This window comes from Pan troglodytes, chromosome 10, assembly GCF_028858775.2.
Source record: "Pan troglodytes isolate AG18354 chromosome 10, NHGRI_mPanTro3-v2.0_pri, whole genome shotgun sequence".
NCBI lineage: Eukaryota > Metazoa > Chordata > Mammalia > Primates > Hominidae > Pan > Pan troglodytes.
Genome location: NC_072408.2, coordinates 55,548,590 through 55,573,526, shown reverse-complemented (window position 1 = coordinate 55,573,526; position 24,937 = coordinate 55,548,590). Strand labels below are relative to the sequence as shown.

General features: G+C 33.7%; 1 protein-coding gene across 3 annotated transcripts in view; it reads left to right on the top strand.

Moving 5' to 3' along the window:
* Positions 1–24,937, top strand: part of LRRK2 (leucine rich repeat kinase 2) — a 143,449-nt gene that overhangs the window by 76,848 nt on the left and 41,664 nt on the right. For all 3 annotated transcript variants that reach the window (XR_010148048.1, XM_001168494.6, XM_063785773.1), the window contains exons 26-38: positions 969–1,062; positions 2,129–2,315; positions 3,966–4,147; positions 6,662–6,891; positions 7,301–7,428; positions 8,640–8,858; positions 12,177–12,378; positions 13,416–13,504; positions 18,193–18,380; positions 19,240–19,394; positions 20,241–20,387; positions 20,524–20,715; positions 21,367–21,513. Coding sequence is in view for 2 of the 3 variants with exons in the window: in XM_001168494.6 (XP_001168494.1) it covers positions 969–1,062; positions 2,129–2,315; positions 3,966–4,147; positions 6,662–6,891; positions 7,301–7,428; positions 8,640–8,858; positions 12,177–12,378; positions 13,416–13,504; positions 18,193–18,380; positions 19,240–19,394; positions 20,241–20,387; positions 20,524–20,715; positions 21,367–21,513 (2,160 nt within the window). In the remaining variant the exon portion in view is untranslated. The remainder of the gene's footprint in view (positions 1–968; positions 1,063–2,128; positions 2,316–3,965; positions 4,148–6,661; positions 6,892–7,300; positions 7,429–8,639; positions 8,859–12,176; positions 12,379–13,415; positions 13,505–18,192; positions 18,381–19,239; positions 19,395–20,240; positions 20,388–20,523; positions 20,716–21,366; positions 21,514–24,937) is intronic.

The following is a 24,937-nucleotide window of genomic DNA, read 5'->3' as shown; positions in this document are numbered from 1 at the left end:
CAAATTGTGTTTCACAGAATTTTATTTCTTGGAGGTACCTCATACTGCATTTCCTTCTTAAAAATTCATAAAGTAGGCCAGGCACGGTGGCTCACGCCTGTAATCCCAGCACTTTGGGAGGCCGGGGCGGGCAGATCACAAGGTCAGGAGATCGAGACCATCCTGGCTAACATGGTGAAACCCCATCTCTACTAAAAATACAGAAAATTAGCTGGACATGATGGCACGTGCCTGTAATCCCAGCTACTCAGGAGGCTGAAGCAGGAGAATCTTTTGAACCTGGGAGGTGGAGATTGCATTGAGCTGAGATCACGCTACTGCACTCCAGCCTGGGCAACAGAGCGAGACTCTGTCTCAAATAACAATAATAATAATAAAATAATAAAAAATAAAAAAAATCATAAAATATACCAGAGTATTGAGAACTCAGATATTTTACTTTATTTTACCGAATGTTTCCCAATCTCTTAAGATTATATGATTGAAGAATACTTTTATTAAATAACACCCATTATTATTCCATAGAACACTCTTTATGAGCTAGTACCATAAATAATTTTTGTCCTTATAATATACTGTATTTTAGTAAAGTGTTCATAGTTGTTTTGCTATAGTTATTTAAGAGTAATTCTAGTTAATCTATATGGTATATAATAACATCACACATAATTTGAAATGAATATTCTAGGAATTTTTACTTTGTACAAATGTTGGGTAGACAAATTTATATTTAAATAGCTGTTTAGCTTCCAGGTTAAAAGGTTCTGGTAAGTATAGCATATTATTTTATTGTTTAGTGGAAGTATTAAGGCTATTACCTTATTTTTAAAAGTGGATTTTTAAAAATTGTCAGTGTGAGAATGGAAATCAAATTAAGTGACACACTATTGGTAGCTGTTCTTATTTTTGAATTTAATGGAAATCTGGTTAAAATGATTAAAATGTTTATCTCATTTTTTTTCTTTTAGCTGCTATGCCTTTCTTGCCTCCTTCTATGACAATCCTAAAATTATCTCAGAACAAATTTTCCTGTATTCCAGAAGCAATTTTAAATCTTCCACAGTAAGTTTATTGTTATTTTAATTTTAAAAGCACATTAGCTGGAACAGAACCTTTAGAAACATGATTTCGATTTAGTCATATAGAGGTAATTGATTTCTAAACCTACTCAACTTAATGTTTTTGTATGTATGAATGATTTTCACTAGATAAAAGACCCAACTCATTACTTAAAATGGAAACTTTTATATTTATTTAGTGGATCATTGTGTAAAAACAACTTAAGATTGTTTAATTAATTGCTGTATTCGTATAATGAAATGAGATTATACTGGCTATCACTTTAACTTTTAAAATTTTAATTGTTTGTGGAACTTGATATGTTGCCAAAATACCCTTAACTTTGACATTATGCTTAAGTTATGTTTGAGTGAAATTTTGGGGGAAGATTAGGCAAGTTTATGTAGTTCCAGGTTTTTGAGATATTTTGGTTAATTTCATGAAACCAGAAGCTTCCTCTTAACTTTAAATTCAGGCATTAATTCGATCTTGAGTGTGTTGTAATCTTAAATGCTATTCTAATTATATCATACATGATAAACCAAATTCATAAAAATATATGTGTAAATTTATCTTTTCCTTTGTTTTCTTGCTGTCAGCTATTCCTTCAAACACTGTGGCTTTTTAGAATTGACACTAAAATGCTGCTTGCATGATGCTGCAATGAGCTCTTCTGTGAGCTTATATTTAGGCAAATAATAATTAGAATTTAGCCATAGAGAGTGTTACACAAACCTATAATAGCTAACTTACATCTAGCTTTAGAATGTGTTTAACTGTTCTAACTACTCTACAGTGGTTCATCTCTTTAATCTTCCTAATAATGCCCTACGATAGCCACTGTTATTATCTCCACTTCATAAGAGATGAAGTAACTTGCCCAGAGTCATAGTTCTTAAACACTGGTGGTTCAACTTCAGGCTCTCAAATCACATGCATACTCATTTGTCAATAATGCTAGTTTTGACGTTACACTTTATTCTCACCCTGGGGAAAATTATTTGTGATGTTATTTCATGTATTTTGGAAATACTCATTTGGTTTATGTCTTTCCTCTGTATTGTTTTAGCTTGCGGTCTTTAGATATGAGCAGCAACGATATTCAGTACCTACCAGGTCCTGCACACTGGAAATCTTTGAACTTAAGGGAACTCTTATTTAGCCATAATCAGATCAGCATCTTGGACTTGAGTGAAAAAGCATATTTATGGTCTAGAGTAGAGAAACTGCATCTTTCTCACAATAAACTGAAAGAGGTAAGATGATTATTGCCACTTAAAAAATATACTTTATGATTTGCATCATTACAAATTATCATTTTAAGTGATATTTAGCTTCTAAATACCAATTTCATGAAACTAGAAGCTTCCTGTTAACTATAAATTCCTGTCAACTATAAATGCAGATTTCCATTAAATTTAAAAATAAGAACAGCTACTAATGGTGTGTCACTTAATTTAATTTCCATTCTCACACCAACAATTTAAAAAAATCTACTTTTAAAAATAAGGTAGTAGCCTTAATACTTCCACTAAACAATAAAACAATATGCTATACTTATCAGAACCTTTTAATCTGAAAGCTAAACAGCTAGATATAAATTTGTCTACCCAACATTTGTACAAAGTAAAAATTATTAGAATATTCATTTCAAATTATGTGTGATGTTATCATATAACATATTATAGATTAACTCAAATTATTCTTAACTGTTACTTAACTATGACAAAACAACTTAGAACACTTTGCTAATACACAAGATAGTATAAGGATAAAAATTCTTTATATTACTAGCTCATAAAGAGTATTCTATGGAATAGTAGTGGATGTCATTTAATAACTATAAATTCAAAATAAGCATTGTAAATATCAATACCATTCAATTTTTTTTTGTTTTTTAAACAAGTTGTAAGCCTACTCTATGGTAAATGGATATGGTAACACAGCATAATTTCCTCAAAAAATTACTTTTATGATATACTTTTAAAGGATTATATGAATACATACATAATTATAGATGAATGTGATGCTGTGTGTCATTGTATCACCAAATCTCTGTCCAATCTGTTAATAGACTCTTAGATACGCCATTTTTCTCAAGTTGTTGCTGGCCTGTATACTGTATTACTTGTTTTTCAGCTTTCCTTGGTACATTCTTAAATTTCTGCATTCCGCCACCATGCTATCACCCTAATGGATCAACCTTTTTTGTTTTGCTCCATTCTCTCTGTTATAAATCTGAAATTGATAATTTGTTTGTCTCAGAAAATATTATTTTTCAAGTTCTAGCATATTGCCTACAAAAACCAAAAGAATTAAGTGTCTGACACTGTGAGGTTCAGCAAAACTGTGCATATATTTTGCTACCTGATTTTTTGCCAGCAAATGAGTGTTTTCTATTATAAATATAGTTTATATTGCTTAAAAATTTGGAACAGAAAAGAAATTACTCCAATTAGGATGCCACCTAAAGTATAAGCATGTAGCTGTACTTCGAGAACACTAAATTGCATGCAGGTTTGTAGTGACTAGGTCTTCTTGCCTTTACTGAAGGAGCAGAATGAAGTCACAGATAATGGATAACCAAATCCATTTTGTGGTAAGAACTTCCTTACTTTCAATGTCTTGAAGAGATGAAGTATGTTACCAAAGGAGATTGGGTTTTTTAATATTACAGATGAGTGACATAGATTGTTTGGGAGTAAGTTTTTATATGTAAGTTTTTATGTTTTTAAACACATACTGACAACTTATGACAAACCTTTGGAAAGTTTTAAAACTCTGTTGAAAGGTTGTGCAAGCTGCTGATGGAATCTGTGAGCCTTTCTTGTTTCTTATCACGTTTTTTGGCAGAGCACATTTCTTCCTTCCCACCAACAGGTTTTGCCCTTTTTTTTTCCATTAAGATTCCTCCTGAGATTGGCTGTCTTGAAAATCTGACATCTCTGGATGTCAGTTACAACTTGGAGCTAAGATCCTTTCCCAATGAAATGGGGAAATTAAGCAAAATATGGGATCTTCCTTTGGATGAACTGCGTCTTAACTTTGATTTTAAACATATAGGATGTAAAGCCAAAGACATCATAAGGTTAGATAATTTTTTTCTATTTGGTTTTACTAAATTTATTTCAGATTTTCTACTCTCTGTGACTTTGATGGACATATATTGTTACGATTTAGGGAAAAATAAATAGTAATATTTGGCATTAATATGCTGTGTGTCATTTGCCTTTCATTTAATGAATGTGTTTCTGTGGTGCCACTGTAGAGATTTCTCATTCTTCTTAGCCAGGCTAATGTTGAGAGCGGCTTCTCCTCCTTCTGTTTCTTTTCAGTGGAGTAGACTCTAAAAGAAAATAAGTATTGCTATTTGGTCTCTGGTTACCAATTACACAATCTAAAGAAATACAGCACAGTATAATAACTTCTCACACTGTATTTCATATAGCAACTAGTTAACATATGCCTCTTACATCTTAAAGTATTATAGCTACTGACATCATGTGAAATTACTGACTTCTATTTTGCCCATTAGGATGAGTAATCTACTCACCTTAATCAGTTTTGAAAGCACCAAAACTTCTCAAGTATCACTGTTTCTGGTCTTTACACTTTAAGCACTTTAAATATCTTTGGTAATGGATTTTATCCTCCTTTTTGTTCCCTTTCAGCACATCGGTCTTATTACTTTCTCATAAAATCCTTTGCTCCCTTTTCCACAGTTACTGTATTAACGTTGCAGACCTCAGCTCTGTCATCACCTCTCAACTTGACTGTAATATCCACCAAGGCAGAGACCATGGCTGTGTTCACTCACTATTCAAATCTTGGGACCCAACACAGTGCCTGGCATACAATTAATAGTTGTTTAATTACCAGTGATTTATACTTACTCATTCTCTTCTGCCTAAAATCGCTTAAATTTATATTTAACTTCATCTGTTTTTATGAGGAAGGATTTTGTTTTCTGAACTCCTGAGCTTGATTTCATTTTAAAGGAAAGAGTTTGTTAACTTTTGTGCTAATTGTGGCTACCCTTCATCCTACCCAATTATTTTTCTCTCTTGAAACTGGAAAAGATGGTCATATAAAAATTGGTTCAGTTCTTACTAAACATTTAGTAGAACTAGCTTTCAGTGTATTATACTGTATTATCTAACTAAATATTTTTAATATTTAATATTTAATTTAATATATAACTAAATATTTTTAAACATGTTTAACATTTTCAGAAAAGACAGAAAGACATAGAGCAGATTAGAAATTGTAGGCATCATTTGCTTTTTGAAGAAAGACATTTTTTTCAAATAGTGGTGCATTCTTAAGAAATAAATCAAGAAAGATAATGTTGCTTTTTGGTCATATCATCAGGAATGTTGGTCAGATTCTTATTAGTTACAGGAATGAATTGGTCACTACTCTGATGTAAAATTCACTTATGATTTAGTCTTTTTCTCTAATTTGAAACTGTGGCAACATTTTAACATATTTCAAAATATATCTTTCTCTATCCATTATATTTTTGATAACACTTTGACTCTACTATTAGTTTAAAGGTGATTTTTTAGCTACCTAAACACTTCTATTTCATTCAGTTTTTACATTAAGATCATTAGGAATGAAAGCATGTTAACATCTGCTGATAGTATAATAGTTTATATTTATTTATGATGTTATGTGATCTCACTATCCATATATACTATTATATGCATATGTGATATACATGAATATATAGCTATACATCATATATACCATATATGAATATATACACACACATCTATAATGTAACTAATATGACCCTATTATCAAGCTTTAACAGTATACATATATCTCTACCTTGTTTCTATGTCATATGGACTTTGTGAAATTTTGAACTTTATAATTTATAGGGTTTTTCTTTTCTTTTCTTTTCTTTTCTTTTTTTTTTTTTTTTGAGACCGAGTTTCACTCTTGTCGCCCAGGCTGGAGTGCAGTGGCCTGATCTTGGCTCACTGCAACCTCTGCCTCTTGGCTTCAAGCGATTCTCCTGCCTCAACCTCCCAAGTAGCTGGAATTACAGGCACCTGCCACTGTTCCCGGCTAATTTTTTGTATTTTTAATAGAGACGGGGTTTCACTATATTGGCCAGGCTGGTCTCAAACTCCTGACCTCATGATCTGCCCACCTCAGCCTCCCAAAATGCAGGGATTACAGGTGCGAGCCACCGCACCTGGCGTATAATTTGTAGGGTTTTTCATACTATTTAAAGACATTAGAATATGTATACATGTATGTATATGTGTGTATATATAGAGGTATATATATATTGCATATCGTATTCTAATTAGTATTGCAAACATATTTTGGCCTTTTGATTATTTCTGGTGATAGTGTAACATGTTTTCTTTGGTGATTTTACCAAACATTATCAACTACCCTAAAATCTCTAGCAAAATATATGCATTAACAGTACTCTGAAAGACATGTACATTATTAGTTATATGAGATATGCACTCTTTTGGATACTATATTTTAGAATAGTGTGACATGTAAAAGAACTCACCTAAATCTCAAGTATACTTTTAAACAGTTTATTATTTTATTTTTATCTTTCAAATACTAGGTTTCTTCAACAGCGATTAAAAAAGGCTGTGCCTTATAACCGAATGAAACTTATGATTGTGGGAAATACTGGGAGTGGTAAAACCACCTTATTGCAGCAATTAATGAAAACCAAGAAATCAGATCCTGGAATGCAAAGTGCCACAGTTGGCATAGATGTGAAAGACTGGCCTATCCAAATAAGAGACAAAAGAAAGAGAGATCTCGTCCTAAATGTGTGGGATTTTGCAGGTATTTCTTTCTATAGAATTTTAAAATTCACTTTTACCATTTGTTTGGAACAGGGATTCAAAAACTGAGCTTTCTGTTCTAATATCCAGAAACCTGGTAGACTGTATGGAATTATTCCAAAGCCCTTCATTTCTCCTAATTTTACCCTTGCCTCCAGAATGGAGAAGAACATGGAGGGATATGTTAGGAACAATTTGGTGCTAGGTACTTTGATCGGTTGCTGACAAATATGCTAAAAGTGGTCAATCCTAGTAAAAACCCAGAATAGTTCTCTAAACATGGTCTGTTGTTTTTCTCTTATTAGTATGCTAAATAATAAATAGTATTATTCTCCCAGATTTTTTTTTAAAAAAGGATTCTTGCCTGTTGTTTGAAAGATTAAAAAATTTTGTCTCTAATCTTTATTTAGGTCGTGAGGAATTCTATAGTACTCATCCCCATTTTATGACGCAGCGAGCATTGTACCTTGCTGTCTATGACCTCAGCAAGGGACAGGCTGAAGTTGATGCCATGAAGCCTTGGCTCTTCAATATAAAGGTGATTTGTTCTGATCATCTGAAAATAGAAAATAATTCATGTGTGTTTGTGCGTGTGCGTGTGCGTGTGTGTGTGTGTGTAAGTTAATTTATTTTGGGCAAACAATTGCTTCAGTCTCTTTAAATACTTTCTTAAAAGAAGCACTAAAATTTTGAGTTGGGAAACTTTCAGAGTAATGAAGTCATAACATGAAAATTGTATGTTCCATGTTGGTGAATGTTATTGGTAACCTGAAACTCTTTTATGCTGTAAAACTTGAAAATATATATGTTCAACTGTTTTTTAATTATATTATTTCTTAAATGAAATCTAAATTTTTCTAATTTAAAATAAGCTATATTAAAGAAAAGCAATCTATATATATATATATCTCATCAACTTTGTACTCAGGGGCCATTTAGTGTGAAATTCTTCAGATTGTATCCTTTAAGTGGTCCCAGATTATTATGCTGTTACATCTGGAATCTCCCTTTTGTTGCTTTTCTATCTTTTCCTTTGTTGTCTTGTTGTCAGCTATTCCTTCAAACACTATGGCTTTTTAGAATGGAGACTAAAATGCTGCTTGCATGATGCTGCAATGAGCTCTTCTGTGCATAAAGTCCTTAAAAAGGCTTGTGTCAGGACATTTAACCATGTAATTTGGCTGCATACATGCTTGTTTTGTAATTTGGGTATTTTTTAATGTTTCTTTTATTAAGTTTTTTACAGCTAGCCAACGTGAGCAAATAGTACAGTGGCAGTCATATTTGCTTGAGTGGCTTTTATTCTTTCATTGTAGACTCCAAATTGGTTGACTTTAAAACGAATTTAGAAGATTAAATTCACAGATAAGGAAGAGAAAATATAAACTATATGACGTTAATTTGATATAATTTGTGGGTTTATGAAATGCTTATTTTATTTAGGAGTGAATAACTCATCTTAAGGCATGAAGATGGGAAAGGAAAACTATACCACTACCGTTATATAGGCCACCTAAAAGGGTGAAGAATTGGGTTAAGAAAGGCCAAAAATGACTTTTTAAAATGTCGTAAGGTTACATTTTTTTCTTAGGTTTAAGGAAAAAAGGACAGTTGTTCTTTTCTTCTTCTGAAGTCTGCTAGTTTCTCTTTTCCATTCAAGTGAATGTCGCGGAAAGCAAATATCAACAGGAATGTGAGCAGGCCCAGTTTGAAAGCAAACACAAGAGGGTTTTGTGTCTTTCCCTCCAGGCTCGCGCTTCTTCTTCCCCTGTGATTCTCATTGGCACACATTTGGATGTTTCTGATGAGAAGCAACGCAAAGCCTGCATAAGTAAAATCACCAAGGAACTCCTGAATAAGCGAGGGTTCCCTGCCATACGAGATTACCACTTTGTGAATGCCACCGAGGAATCTGATGCTTTGGCAAAACTTCGGAAAACCATCATAAACGAGAGCCTTAATTTCAAGGTAACATGGTAGGCTGGTAGAGAAATGTAATTTATTGATTCTCAACTGCCTAGAAATGTCAGAAATTTTGAGAAGTGAGCAACTCACTTAAAATTGTGGGTTTTCTTTCCTCGTTGCTGTTAGCATTATTAAAGTCCTTTCCATTTTAAAATTATTTATACCAGACTTCATTTCTAATTCATAGAAATGGGAACAAAAAATAATTAGAGGACCCTGAGAGAAACTAAGAGACCGTTTCTGGGATACTGAGAAAATGTTTCTGAGAGAGAATCTGAGAAAATGTTTTTGATGCCTTTTCTGATTCAACTTCTTATAGTGGTGATTCAATCACAAGGGTAAAGGTGAATACTGAGGTCTTGGGATCATCTTTCTTCTATTATTCTTTAACTGTTATTTTTCCATTTCCTCTTTTCTTTTGGAATTCCTGTTTTATGGACATCTTGATCTTTTGTGCCACTCCTTCATGAATTTTGTCACTGTGATTCCCATTCCAATTTTTTTTCCCTCCGTATTGTGAGGCAGCTGTTTTATTTAGTCATGAAGACCACTAACTTGGTTTTCACCAGTGTCTCACTAATTACTTAGTTCATACAAAATGGGCTTTTTATTTTAGGAATTATGTTTTAAATGTTTAAAGTTATCTTCTCGTAAGCCAAATTTTTATAAAATGTAAATAAATCAGTTATCAGAGAGAACACTTTTTTTTAAATACTTGCAGAAAAAAGAAATCTTCACTGGGTACTACAGGGAGTGTGGTGTAAACTGTACTGAAAAATACCATTGATAGTTCCATATGACAAACATAATGATGAATTTCACTTAGTCTGTCTTGGCTTAGCTCAATAGCACTAATGATCAAGATACTGGCTGATAAATAGAGTCCTATTTGGCCTGGGCAGTCCCAGCATAATTATGTAATAGTGTCCCACTATATTCTCAAAAGCATTCCAATTTGGATGATAAATTATATAGTCACCTTGGTTATAACTCCATGCTGGCCAGTTAGCTTAGTTCTGTTCCATTTATATAGATTATGTGTGCTTCACTCCAAAACCTAATGAGCCATTTGTAAAAGTGATGACTTTTGCGGTGCCCAGGGAGAGAATTTGTATGTTTGTATCCTTCAACACACATTTATTACAGTTATTAAAAGGTTTTATTGATGATAGATGGTAATGTCATGTAAAAATGACATATTATTTATTTGTAGACTTTCCTATTCTCTTGTTGGACATGTAATTAGAAAGTAATATGACTTAAAGAAAAACAAACACACAAAATTTATTCATCCAATTAATCTCTTAATCCAGGTGTTTTTTTTTCTGAGACTATACCCATACTTCAATAACTTTGTTGTTACTGAGAATATTTTGAGTTTCCCTTTTTGTCATTGTTGTCAGAGAATGTATCATATCTTTAAAAAGACTTGTTGGAGGATGAGTTTGTTTTGAAAAGGCCTGAATTTAGTTGATGCAAAGTCACAGATAAGATGGTTCATTAAGCTGTATTAATACTGCTTTTGTCTAATAGATATCATTACCAATAAGTCAGACTAGTTTTTCTTTTGGCACTTATAAATCACCTTTAAAGACAACTTTTTACAAGGAGATAAAACAAATGCTTTGAGAAATACCAGTATTATTGAAAGAAAAGTATATATTGCTAATGGATGCAGCATTCTGGCATAATGGTTTGAAAACTCATTTGATTGCTTTGTAGAAGAATGACTCTTTCAGATGACCCAGGGCGTGTGAGCCTGCCAGAACTTGAAAATTCTTTCTTCCCTGAGGTGCTTCAACCTGAATTCAAAGAGCAGCTTTTAATCTATTAGAGATCATTTTTTGTCCTCTCATTTATTTTTCATATTTGCCTTTGATCTTAGCTCTTCTCTAATCTTTTTCTGTCTCAACCTTATTAACATGTGTCTGTGCAGACACTTTTAAGTTTTATTTTTTGGCTCAGCCTGTCAGTTAACTGATAATCATGCTGAAAGGAGAAGCAGGACAAAACAGAGTTCAATGCTGACAATACTCCTTTTAATCTTGTCCAGCCCATTAGCAGAGCAGGCATCTCTGCAGGCCTTGAGACGTAGTCCCGTAAAACTCACCCCATTTCTACTTGATTTGCTTTCTTTGAGAACTCTTGTTTACTTTTATATGGAGGTTTCCTGCCTTGGATTAAAACAAAAACCTCAATCTGAAGTTCAATTTCATCTTAATTTATGAACGACTAAGAGAGGGAACATGAAAAGTGGAGGTTAGTGAAATTATCTCTAATTCTCTGGGTTAAGAGATACATGAAAACAGTCTCTTGAGTAACCATTTGCAGGTAAATATGGAAGTAATGGTTATGGTTGTCTCTTTAAGTTTTTAGTCACAAGTAGAAAAAGACCAAGTTAATTTTTTTCTGTGTGTGCTGAATTTCTATTTGTAGTAAGTGTAAGAATTTAAGCAGAAATTCTGATTCGTATTTTCAGGTAAAAAGAATATGTAATTTCCATAGGTCCAGAAATAGGGAGAGTTTGCCATCTGGTGGTTCTTAACGGCATTCTGGATATTATTAAGAGTTGCATTTCTATTTAAAATTATATTTTAAAAAACGTTTGGAAGATACTTTTATTGTAGAAACTATCCTCTTAGGGCCATTCTTTAAAAAATCTTATTTTATATATTTCTCATTTTGTTGATAGTGATTAGATTCTAAGAGCAACAGAACAATGATCATCCTCTCCTATCAGAATCACTGGTGTTTAGATGATTTCTCATTTTCCCAAGTTCAAGGTTCCATGAAAAACATAGCTTGAGTGGGATTTTATGTCTCTGTGTTTCACTGTTGATATATATGTCCTCCCAATATAACATTTTACAAATAACCAAGCACAAAATTTAATATTTTACCTTGAATATTTAAAATATAATAATATCCAAAAGCTCTTGTAATTTGTACTGATATCTTATACTAGCGTGTCTGTTTCACATTAAGTTTAATGTCTTAGGATATAAAAAATCTCTTTTATGGTTAGTGATTTATCTTGTTTTTTTTTCCATGGAATTTCTGGATAGCGAGATAAATATTTCCATACTATTTTATTTGATATTTCCAAATTTGCCTCTGAATCAACAATTTTCCTATTTTAATTTCATTGTACTTGTTCCTTACAACCTAAATAGCTTTTTATTATATTTTGATTTTGTTTAAAAATGTACTTCTGAATAATATATCTGGTTCTGTAAAAACTGTTAGCACTGAATTTGCCAACCATTTGACAAATACACAAATAAAATAGATTTTTACAGCTTGTCATTTGTAATTTCATAGATCCGAGATCAGCTTGTTGTTGGACAGCTGATTCCAGACTGCTATGTAGAACTTGAAAAAATCATTTTATCGGAGCGTAAAAATGTGCCAATTGAATTTCCCGTAATTGACCGGAAACGATTATTACAACTAGTGAGAGAAAATCAGCTGCAGTTAGATGAAAATGAGCTTCCTCACGCAGTTCACTTTCTAAATGAATCAGGTTTGTGTTTTTCGTTCCTTATTTTCAAAGCTCAGCTGTAGTAACTTATAAAAGTGTTTCTGAATCTTGTATAGAATTTACATTCAAAGTTGAGAGAATATCCATACGGTTCTTTAATAGGCCACTGATTTTTTTCTTTTTGGAAGATCATCATGTGTGTTCATGACAAATCATGTATCATGTCATAAGAAAACAAATTTAGAAATCACCTAGGAGTAAAGCAGTGGAAAGAGTCCCTGAGTGGGAGTTAAAATATTTGGGTTCCAGAACTTGCCTTTACTATTCAGGAGCTGTGGAACCCTGAGCACAGCCATATCCTTTCATAATGTCAAATGAGTTTAGTGCATGTGAAAGTTATTTTTATATTGCAAAGGGGAATTATTGTTGGCATGGTCTAATTGGGATGCTTGGAGAATCAATGGCTCCCTGAGATGATGCAGCTTCTGAGTGGAAGATCTAGCTCTCTTGCATCAAATATTGATCTCAAAGATGAAAATTCTCAAAGCAACTTCAGTGCTAATTGTGTATTTGATCATATTACCTTGCTAGAAATGTGAGTTGTTTGATAGTACTAGAGTAAGTGACTGGGAAGCTGCTTTTGATCCCTAGATTCTGTTGTATAAAAAATAGCTTCCCGTGGTTTATGATCTGTTCCTTTTCCCCATCGTTCTTAAGTTATGCTGAGATATGGTGTGTTTCTTATCTGTATTTGAAAATAAAACATGTCTTTGTAGTGTGTATTCAGCAAGCAAAACAGAAAATTATGAATTTCTACTTATGTGTGAAATATGCTCTGTAATGCATGTCAGTGTCTCAAATATGCTTAAATATGATCATTTTATGTAGTTTAAAAATACCCCATTATAATACTGGAACTTTAGACCATAGGATGCACAGCTTCTAGTCCCAGCTCTGCCACTAGCTATGCTGAAATTTCTTCACCTGTAAAATGAGGAAGTTGGACTAGATTTTTTCTAAAGCCCCTTGATATTTGTTCTAGATTCCATGTTTCACTGTTTGATGACTTTTTACTACAGGAGTCCTTCTTCATTTTCAAGACCCAGCACTGCAGTTAAGTGACTTGTACTTTGTGGAACCCAAGTGGCTTTGTAAAATCATGGCACAGGTTGGTGTCTTTTATTTTTGTGGCACGGGAGTTATGGTCAAAGCATAGAACAGATGGCGCCCAGAGCATTGAGCGTTTTAGAGTTTGGGTTTAGTTAAGGCAGAAACTTTTGTGAATTTGGAAAACTGTGGAACATTTCACATAGAAGACTACTTGAAGAGCTTCATGGAAGAAGGAAAGATGTCTTGAGTTCACTTCCATGACTTGGTTTTCAAGCCACATACAGATGTTTGTATCACTCTGCCCCATGCTGCTTTACTAGATCCTGATGATGTCATTGGTTTGGTTACTGAATTAGTCAATTGAATGGAGGCTTTGTGGAAATCCTTGGGGTAAACACATATAAGAAAATTAGGTTGCTGAGCCTGTGAAACCTCTATCTAGATAACATGGAGGGGAGTTTTGACTTAAGTGAAATGATCTGAGCTTTAAATGCTTACGATTTTGAAAACTTTGGATGGCCTTGGTTATAGCTATTTTTTTCTTATATTTCACATGGAAAATGATTTTTTCTCCAAATGATAATCCATTACCAATGAGTTTAATTAGTTATCATAATCCATCTCTGTAGCTTTTACATAAAAGACCATTTGAGCAAAACATACTACCTCAGGGCTTTTCAACCCCAGCATGATGACATTTTGGGCCAGATAATTCTTTGTTGCACATTGTAGGATGTTAGCAGCATTTTTGGCCTTTATATTCGAGACGTAAATAGTATCCTCTAGCTGTGACAAGCAAAAATGTATCCAGACATTGCTAAATATTGCTTGGAGAATGTGAAAAATTACCCTAGTTGAGAAACATTAAGCTACTGATTTGTTGATGAGTAAAATTTATAGTTTTGCATGTGGCTGCCCGAGTCCCTAAAATTATTATATATTTTTATGTTAGAAATATCTCTTCCAATTAAACCATAAAGTTAATTAAATTCACTCAGGCAGTCTTGAATAATTGTTCCTAAATTCCATCTAAGGAAAAAAAGGAAGCTATTGTGAAGAGAGAACTCAGTTGAGGCTAAATCCTGTACCATGGAACTCAAGAGCATATTGAAACATTGCAATCAGCAATTATTTGCAGTGTGTCAGTTATTACTATTTTGGTAGGTATTTTTAAATTAGATTTTCAGCCTTCTGCACATATGTCATGGATAATGTGATTTTACTCAATTATTAAATGATAATGGAGACAGTAGTGTGACCCAGAGCACTTATTTGAGCATCAGCTTGACCTACGTTTCAGTCTCTTTAATTACTTATTAGCTCTGTGAAATTTCTTAATGCATTAAGCCTTTGTTTACTTACTTTTTAAATAAGGAAAATAACAATTATCTTCTATATTGCCTCCCTGGTTCAGTGTAAGTGAGGGGTAAATGTTAGCTAATTTTATATTGGATCTATTTGGCAATTTAAAGAATGTTAATTAGGAAATTTAAAAAAATTCAGAACTATAAAGAGGTACTTATGTAGTTTTGGAAAGTGTGTCATGTATGGGGACAAATAAAAAAGATGCGTAGGTAGCTGCATCCTGTACAGCAAAGGAAGTTTTAAATATATCCAGCAATTTTGTTGTCCTAGCTGGCACACAATAGTTATCAGGAGGTAACTCAACTCCACATAGTCAAGGAAAAGCTAAAGTTGCTCTCTAAAGTGGTGTGTTTCCATGTCATTATGGAACACTTGAAGTTGCACACATGTGAACATTAGGATGGGTATATCTTGTACAGTAGAATAAGGAAGAGGTTTGCATCAGAACTCCCCTTTTAAAAAAATGCAGATTTTCACTATGACTGCAATAAAATTCCTGAAGATTCTGTGGAGTAATTAAGTTGAAACTCTGTGAAAGTTCTTCTCATTAGCATAGTTATAAATATGATAATTTAAGTAAAAATTAAGTTAATTTGAGCCACTCAAAGTTACTTTGAAAGACAGATTTAAAATGTCAATAAAATGATAATTTAAATTTCTGATTAACCTAAAAAAGAAGTGCCATCATTTTTATTTATGCCAATAAATTGAAATATAATGTCATTTTCTCACTAAGGTTTAAAGGAAATGAAATCTCTAAATAATCAAGTGAAACCAAGAGCAACTTGTCTGGCAGCTATTAGCAAAAATAAATAGGAGTATTCACCTTCATGAATCAAGGCAAGGGCCGGAATAATTTCATGGTGCAGAAGCTCTAATGAGCCCACCCACTCTATGTGCCCCGAGCTGTTAGGTCACTAAACTTATTTAAAAAAGGTACCATTAAGGCAGGGAGAAGTTTACAAGACTCATTTAACTGTATGGTAAAAGAGATATGAAAGAGACCTATTCAATTAATCAGGTGGAACATTAAAAAGCTTACATGGCAATTTAACCTTGATAAAAATACATGGGAGAAATACAAAGGAATTTGGAAAATTCTCTTTCCTTGAATAAGGCATCAGTTAGCTATTCAGGTTATGAGGTTGAAGGAATGTTAGGAGCTCTTTTAAAGGTGATAAAGTCAAGATAATGTTGCAGATTTTATTCTCGTGTAACAAACCTCCTCGAAACTTGGAGGCTTAAAATGTGAACAATTTATCATTTCTCGTTCTTCTGTGGCTTGACTGAGCTCAGCTGCGTGGTTCTGCTCCACATGGTATTGGCAAGGGTCATTCACTTGGCTTCATTCATTAAACTGAGCTGGAAAGTGCAAGAAAGGTACATGCATGTTTTTGGAGTATTGGTGCTTCTCCATGTGGCCTATCATATGGCTAAGTTGGGCTTCCTCGTGGCACGGTGATCACAGAATAATTAGACATCTTTCATGGTGGCTGGTTACCAAGAGAAATGAAGCACATTTTTTCTGTCCTCTTAAAGGCTAGGCCAAGGACTGGCAAAAATATTAATTCTGCTACATTCTAGTAACCAGAGCAACCACAAACCTAGCTCAGATTAAAGGGGAAGGAAAAGAGACTCTATATGAATAGCACCTATGTATAGGGATGGAAATGATGTGTCCATCTTTGGAAACTTCCACTACAAATAGTGGTAGCACGCTATAGATCTATCTATAGATCAATCAAGCACAAAGTCTTTAAAAAATAAGTGTATCTTAGTAAAATAAATTAGAATAACTAGATAATAATGGCTAACATACATGAGGTTAATATGTGCTTTTCAAAGATTAGCTCATGTAATTCTCACAGCAACCTTTCCAAATGGTACTTTATTAGCCCCTATGATACAGATGAAGAAATTGATTGACAGAGAGGTTGAATAATTTATCCAACGGTACACATTCAGGAAGAGGTAGAGTTAGAATTTCAAACCAAGTAGTTTGACTCCAGGGCCTATGAGTTTATACATTCATAGGGCTGATATTCAAATGAGAGAAGAGAAGTAATAAATAAACATATAATATGTTGAGTGGTACAGAGTGCTACAAAGAAAATATGAAGTGCAGTTGGAGATGAATTGTCAAAAAAGGTCTTAGCACTTAAAAAACACTAAAACAGCAAACAATTCTCTTTACCACCTAAACTGTAAGAGCAATGTGGAATTGCTATAAAGTACACAACATGGGAGAAGTCTTAAACAACAGTTTTTATTATTTATAGGCCCATTGCACACTGTCATTAAATACCAATATGTTCAATCAACCATGCATTCATTGATTCAATAAATACTGTACATACAAAATAGAAATACAGAAATGGGTAAGACAAGTCCTTGGGCCTAAGGACTTTATAACCTGGTATTTCACTCAACTACATGATAGCATAAATAATGTTTGCTTCTGTTTAAGTATTCCTTAAACATTATAGATCTCCCAAAGAAAATTAAATACAAACCTCTTTTTAAAGTGAATTTGACAAAGCAAAATAAATTGGAATATATAGATAAATATGCTAAAATTTGTCATATGTACTTTCCATACTTTACATGTGTTATTTCATTCTCAGGGCAATCTAAGACAGTCACTTTTATTATCTCATTTTACAGAGAAGAAAGCTGTGCATTAAAGAAATCAAATACCTTTCCCAAGGTTACAGAGCTAGTAGTAGAGCCTGGATTTGAATCTGGGTTCTGACTGATTTTTAACTGCCATGACAAGGATCAAAGCTCAAAGTATGATCTCTGTGTTAGAAACATCGGGGATGCTCTTTAAAAAAGCCGATTCTCAGGCCTCAACCCAGACCTACTGACCCAGACACTGCAAGTAGAATCCGTCAAAATGCAGTAGTTACTTTGAGAATCATGAAACTCTGCTACACAGTCTGTCTTCCTATTCATGGAAATCCTCTCCTAGTATATAAATGTGAAGTAATATTTCTATTTCAAACCTGTATTGATAACTGTCTGGAAGATAATTTTCCTGGGAATATATTATTGATGAGACTGCAAAACAGATGTGAGGTATTGGATTGATCTTTCCATTGTAGCTAGGGAAATACTGATGTTCATTGTTTCAGTGAAGTTCAGTGATTTCCGATCCGAATTAACTCCCTTAATTTAACAATTTTTTTTTTTTTTTGAGAGTGAATGCCCCTCTGGGCTTCTAGGCCACATGGTTGCTAGAGAAATTAGGTACTGTGTTGCACTTGAAAACATTAAAATCTTTCTGACTACTTTCACTGAGCAAAGAGACATAAAATGCTTTAAATTTGCAACATTTCAGAAAATAAATTCTAGTGATTATTTATGACTCGAATCTTTCAGATTTTGACAGTGAAAGTGGAAGGTTGTCCAAAACACCCTAAGGGAATTATTTCGCGTAGAGATGTGGAAAAATTTCTTTCAAAGAAAAGGAAATTTCCAAAGAACTACATGTCACAGTATTTTAAGCTCCTAGAAAAATTCCAGATTGCTTTGCCAATAGGAGAAGAATATTTGCTGGTTCCAAGCAGGTAAAGAAAACCTTAAAAAATTAATTGCTACATGGAAATTCACTATCTATTCTTTTAATTGTCAAACTAACTGTAGTCTATAATAGATGTATTAAATAAATAAATATATTTTGCTTCTAGTGTAAACCTCCTACTGACATATATCATTTATTTTGGAATAAAACATTGCATCTGACACTTTAACAATATAGTAAATCACTTACTTTATGTATATAGTTACTAGTTGGCTTATCACTGTTGAAATTATTTAAGAAAGGTAAATAGTGGAGATTAATGTGTGTGTGTGTCCGTGTTTGTGTATGTGTGTGTTATTAAACAACACTGAGAGAGTTTATTAAGCAAGTTCTGAAAAGATAGTGAGTTTTCAACAGAATTTTAAAAGCATTTATGGCATCACAATGGATGCCTATGTTTTAGCCTATACTATGGAAATTTTTCCTACTGCTCTAAGCAACTGGGAAATGTTATAAAGTAATATGATGTTGAAATGTGCAAATTACATTGATTGATGGATGCAGCCAATTGTAAAAATAAATATACACTTTTTTTCTAGGACATGTATTTTTCAGGATTTATATAGGATTACATTTGTCTATGCATAACTAATTGTAATAATTTATATATTAGTGCACAGGGATTACCGAAAATATTTCATGCATCTACATCTGAGCATGCATTTGAATTGGTTATTGACCACTGAATTTTTGGTGTAGGAAAAATATGTAGTGAAACAATGTTACAAAAAGATTACAATTGTTTGGAATGATTACCTTCATTGACTTTAAGCAGTAAAATCATTTGCTCAACATGGTTGGGTGTTTTGTGAGGCTGTATAACCATAGTGTCCTTTTGCCTTTAGTTTGTCTGACCACAGGCCTGTGATAGAGCTTCCCCATTGTGAGAACTCTGAAATTATCATCCGACTATATGAAATGCCTTATTTTCCAATGGGATTTTGGTCAAGATTAATCAATCGATTACTTGAGATTTCACCTTACATGCTTTCAGGGAGAGGTAAGTATCTAATGAAGACTTATTAGATTTTTAGAGACTATTAATTTAGACTTATTAATTTTTAGAGAAATTAGGGAGATGGCATATGAAAAGTAATATGCCATTTTCTCAGAGTTTACTTGTTTGGAAGGCAGCTGAAGAATTAGAAAATGAGCTCATAAAACCTTGGAGTAGGCAATCTAAAGACACACAAGCACATATAACCTCATCTAATTTGTCAGGAAGAAAATTCCTTAGGTGCTCACTCAGATCTTGACCGTGATTACATTGTAGGGACTGTAATTATCTCTTTTCTGTTGCACAGCCACTAAGATATTTACCAAAAAAGAGCAAATCCGGTGTTTATAATGCTAACTCTTTCTTCTAAAATAAATAGAGACATTTTGGTACTCCAAAGGCAAAATATCATTTTGGGGATTAAAATTAGCTTTACACAGGTGTTACTGGTTTCCAAAATAAACCTTACCTTGATTGGAATTAATCAACATATAGGTAGTTACATTGCATTAAAAAGTTCAGAAAGTTTTGCGTTTAGCATGATCAAAAACTTCTTTTTAAAAATTATGAGGATTTATTTATGATTTTCTTTCTTCATCTGTCGAGCATATTAAACTGCTTAACAGCATCAACCTGAAATGGATCTTAATGTGCAGGGGATTTAACTCTTTTTATTGTAAAGTTATGGATAAAATATTTAATAGATATGGATGAGGACTCATATCAGTAACAACCCAATACTTTATTTCAAAATGAATAGATCTGTATTACAATCACTTGTGTTGTGTGCAGTAGATTTTTTCCCTTTAACTTATGAAGCAGTTAATAATTAATGGCTCCATTTTTTAGAACGAGCACTTCGCCCAAACAGAATGTATTGGCGACAAGGCATTTACTTAAATTGGTCTCCTGAAGCTTATTGTCTGGTAGGATCTGAAGTCTTAGACAATCATCCAGAGAGTTTCTTAAAAATTACAGTTCCTTCTTGTAGAAAAGGTAAGGAAATCAATTTGAATGTTTTCAATTGTAACACTAAAGAAATCTAAACTTAAAAAAAAAAAAACTTTACCTTAAAGCTTTGCGACATTATGAGGTTTAGACAAGGTGTTGAGCTCTGTTTTGAATCATGTAGGCTGTATTCTTTTGGGCCAAGTTGTGGACCACATTGATTCTCTCATGGAAGAATGGTTTCCTGGGTTGCTGGAGATTGATATTTGTGGTGAAGGAGAAACTCTGTTGAAGAAATGGGCATTATATAGTTTTAATGATGGCGAAGAACATCAAAAAATCTTACTTGATGACTTGATGAAGAAAGCAGAGGAAGGTATGTTTTGATACAACTTACAAATGCTTTTAAGTGATCCTTCAATACTTATGAAGTGACTTTTAATAAATGTAAATATTCTTATCCATAAGGGATGAGTTGAAAAATAGTATATTCAATTATAGGGACAGTTCAGAAAACTGAATTATATTTATTACCAATAAAATCTTGTATTCTAGATTCAGAAAATGTTGATTTGAGGGTTTGAATGCTGGCTTATTGAGCAACATAACCTCATCTGTGAAACAGGAATACCAACCAGATCTATCTCATAGAACTGTTATAAAGATTCAAATAGACAATACACGGACCTAATTTACCAACATGTCTGCCATATAATAACAGCTGCAGCTTCATGAATGTGGCAAAAGCAGAGAGTAGATAACTTTCTAGTCAGATGTCTGGTAGTCTGCAGCAGTTCAGAATTCTACAAGTGAACATAAGAATAAGTTTTTAAAATTCCAAGTAGATAGATACTAAGTGAATCTTTAAAATGTTCTCAAATTTCCTAGAGAAATATAGGATTGGTTAGAAAGGGAGGGATTAGAAATTATAGAAAATATTCCATTATTTTTTCACATCAAAACCACAAATTTATGTATCTCCTTAAATGTTGTTTTTATTTAAAAAAAATGTTTTATTACTTCTCAGGAGATCTCTTAGTAAATCCAGATCAACCAAGGCTCACCCTTCCAATATCTCAGATTGCCCCTGACTTGATTTTGGCTGACCTGCCTAGAAATATTATGTTGAATAATGATGAGTTGGAATTTGAACAAGCTCCAGAGTTTCTCCTAGGTAATTCTTTTTGTTAATTTGAGAATAAAAATGAGGATGTAATTTTCTCCTTATAATTTAGAAAATAGATTTCATAATTATATTGTCATAGATTTTACTGTCTTCATATATTTGTTATAGTTTTTTTATTTGGAATGATATATTTTAAAGGAATATAATATTACAGATCTGGAATTTGTTTTGCACATAATCATGTAGACTAGGATCAAGATGAGGATGAGATTATCATGGAAGCAGAAATATTTATGAAATATATCTCTGTATTTGCCTTAATTGCCAGGGATATGGGAGGCAAATAAGACAGTTTTCAGGTGAGTTAAGTGAAGCAGCCATATTTTATATTTAAAATGACAGAATAGGTAAAGGAAGCACACCTCAGTGTAGCCATAGCAGGGGTTTTATGACTCAGTGTGACAATGCTGAATTCTCATAGAAATATTCATTAAAAGCCTTGAAATTAAAGTCAAAAGTGTTACATGGTGACATACTCAAATTCTTTTTTTTTTTTTTTTTTTTGGTATGCTGAACAATTTACATTTCTTGGTTCCGTGAATTCAATCAGTGATTTTCAGTAGAGTATGATGGAAATCATTGAATTCATGTAGCATGTTTAGGTGCTCATTGAGAAAAGGTGAAGTCATGGTAACCATGTTTCAATATTCTCATTTGTATCTTGACTTCCTGGACCTGTCCTATAATTGCACATGGATTTTTGGGCCTAAAAGATGTTTTTAAAACATGCTCATACACTTCAGAAGATGAAAAATGTATGCATTATAACTACTTTGGGAGAGAAACAGTCAACATATGTTACTGTATGTCATTCTGTAGATTACATGTGTGGTTTCTCATGTCTCTCAGAATAAAAGCTAATGTCTTTACAAGACCTGCGATGCTGTGATCTGTCTGGCTCCTCGGTTATCATTTTTTAAAAAAGATATACTTTGTACAAATTTTTTTAATTGACAGGTAAAAATTGTATATATTTATGGTGTACAACATGATGTTTTCATATATGTATATGTTGTGGAATGGAGAAGTTTAGCTATTTAACATATACATTATCTCAAATACTTATGTGGTGAGAACTATTAAAATCTACTCTCATAGCAATTTACAAGTATACAGTATGTTATTATTAACTGTAGGCTGACATACTCAAGTTTTAAACATTCCTGAGAGTCATTGGGACAACTACGAAATGCATTAGATTGATTTAATATAAAGCATTTGAAGACAATTTTGACCTTACTTTGTTTAGTTTTTGTTGTTGTTGTGTGTATACATTTAATTTTAATCAAATTACCCCAGAAATAATGCCTAAAATCTGTCAGTCAGGACATAATATTATTAGCAAAAAGTTGTCCAAAATTTGAGACATGATATTTAAAGCTAAATAAACTCCTTTATACCCCTCTTATTGGCATTGATTGGGAAGTTTAGGATGAATTTAAATGCTTTGGAACTCAGGAAGTTAATGTATTAGTAATAGTGGGTTAACATAAAATGCTGAATCGTCCTTGCTGAATCCTACATCTTAACCCCAGACTTCAAGGTATACAGGAAAGTACCAGACATGGTGCATCCTTCCTCTGAAGAAATCCCAAACTGTCAGACACAGATCCCTAAAATATTTCTTTTTCCTGCATTAAAATGTGTTTCAGATGAATGGACACGTTTTGAGTAGTGTATGTGGAAACGTCATTTACAAAGTCTGTTTAGTTGGCCAGGTGTAGTAGCTCACTCCTGTAATCCCAGCACTTTGGGAGGCCGAGGCGGGTGTATCACGAGGTCAGGAGTTGAAGACCAGCCTGACCAAGATGGTGAAACCTCATCTCTACTAAAAATACAAAAAAATTAACTGGGTGTGGTGGTGGGCATCTGTAATCTCAGCCACTCGGGAGGCTGAGGCAGAGAATTGCTTGAACCTGGGAAGCGGAGGTTGCAGTGAGCCGAGGTTGTGCCACTGCACTGCAGCCTAGGCGACAGAGCGTCTCAAAACAAAACAAAACAAAAAACAAAAAAGCAAAGTCTGTTTAGCTACCCATATAGGAAAATGTTTGTGATTACTCTCCCTTCTCTAGACCCATGTCCCATAAATCCATAAATCCCATGTTCATTTACAGAAAGCAGTCTAGATAGGAGTTTCTCAGTCTTTGAGCTGTTGCCATTTTGGCTTGGATAACTAACTCTTTCTTATCGAGGGTCATCCTGTGCACTGCAGAATGTTTGGCAGCATCTCTGTCTATCCACTAGATGTCAGTAGTATCTCCCCTTCCCTCAGATGTGACAATCAAAAATGTCTCCGGATGTTGCCAAAGATAAGGGGTGGGGTTGAATACCAGTGATTTAAACAAATTAGGTGTATCCTTCTAAAAACCTTTTACAGGTAGCGACTCCAGCATCTTTATATTAGCGTAATCTGGAGAAGGTCATGCCTCTCTCAATTTTCCCTCTTTCCATTTTTATTGTAGGGCAGCAGTGCATTCAGGCTTTTGGTAACTCTTTTTCCCAAGATAGCAGTAACTATTATGCAGTGAGTAATACGACCCACCTTAATAGATATGAATAGACTTGTTTTGTGAATATATTTTAAAATACAAATGTATGGGATTCTGTTCATGCGTCTGAGAAGCCACAGGGTACATTTCCTCTTTGTGGAGCTATTTATTTTTCTGGAGAGCCAAGACAGGTATTTCCACTTCAGTGGTGTGATTTGAGGGGTTAGGAAAATTTCCTTGCCTTCAATTTTCTTTCCAACCTAGATGTCACAAATACATAATAGTAGTCCTTAACTTTATTTTTGTTTTCAGTCACCTGAAAGACATGACAATCCATACTCCATATTAATGCAGCGGCGATTCTCAAATAGAGAAGGGCTTTAAAAAATTAGAAATCTCTGCCGGGCGCAGTGGCTCACGTCTGTAATCCCAACACTTTGGGAGGCCGAGATGGGCGGATCATGAGGTCAGGAGATCGAGACCATCCTGGCTAACACGGTGAAACCCCATCTCTACTAAAAATACAAAAAATTAGCCAGGCGTGGTGGTGTGGGCGACTGTAGTCCCAGCTACTCTGGAGGCTGAGTCAGGAAAATGGCAGGAACCTGGGAGGCGGAGCTTGCAGTGAGCCGAGATCGCGCCACTGCACTCCAGCCCGGGCGACAGAGCGAGACTCTGTCTCAAAAAAAAAAAAAAAAAAAAAAAAAAGAAAGAAAAAAACAACTAGAAGTCCCTACCCCAACTTGAAATTTGGATGTATCTCCCTAGAGTATGTTTCTTCTCTATGCTGCATTGCAATTTTTCTTTGTTGTTGATAGTTGTCCAGATTGAGGGGAGGCAGAACAAGATGCATCTATATGTTTCCATCTCTCCGACCCATTCTCTCCCTTCCCCCTCTACTTGCTTTCTTTCTCTTTTCCCTC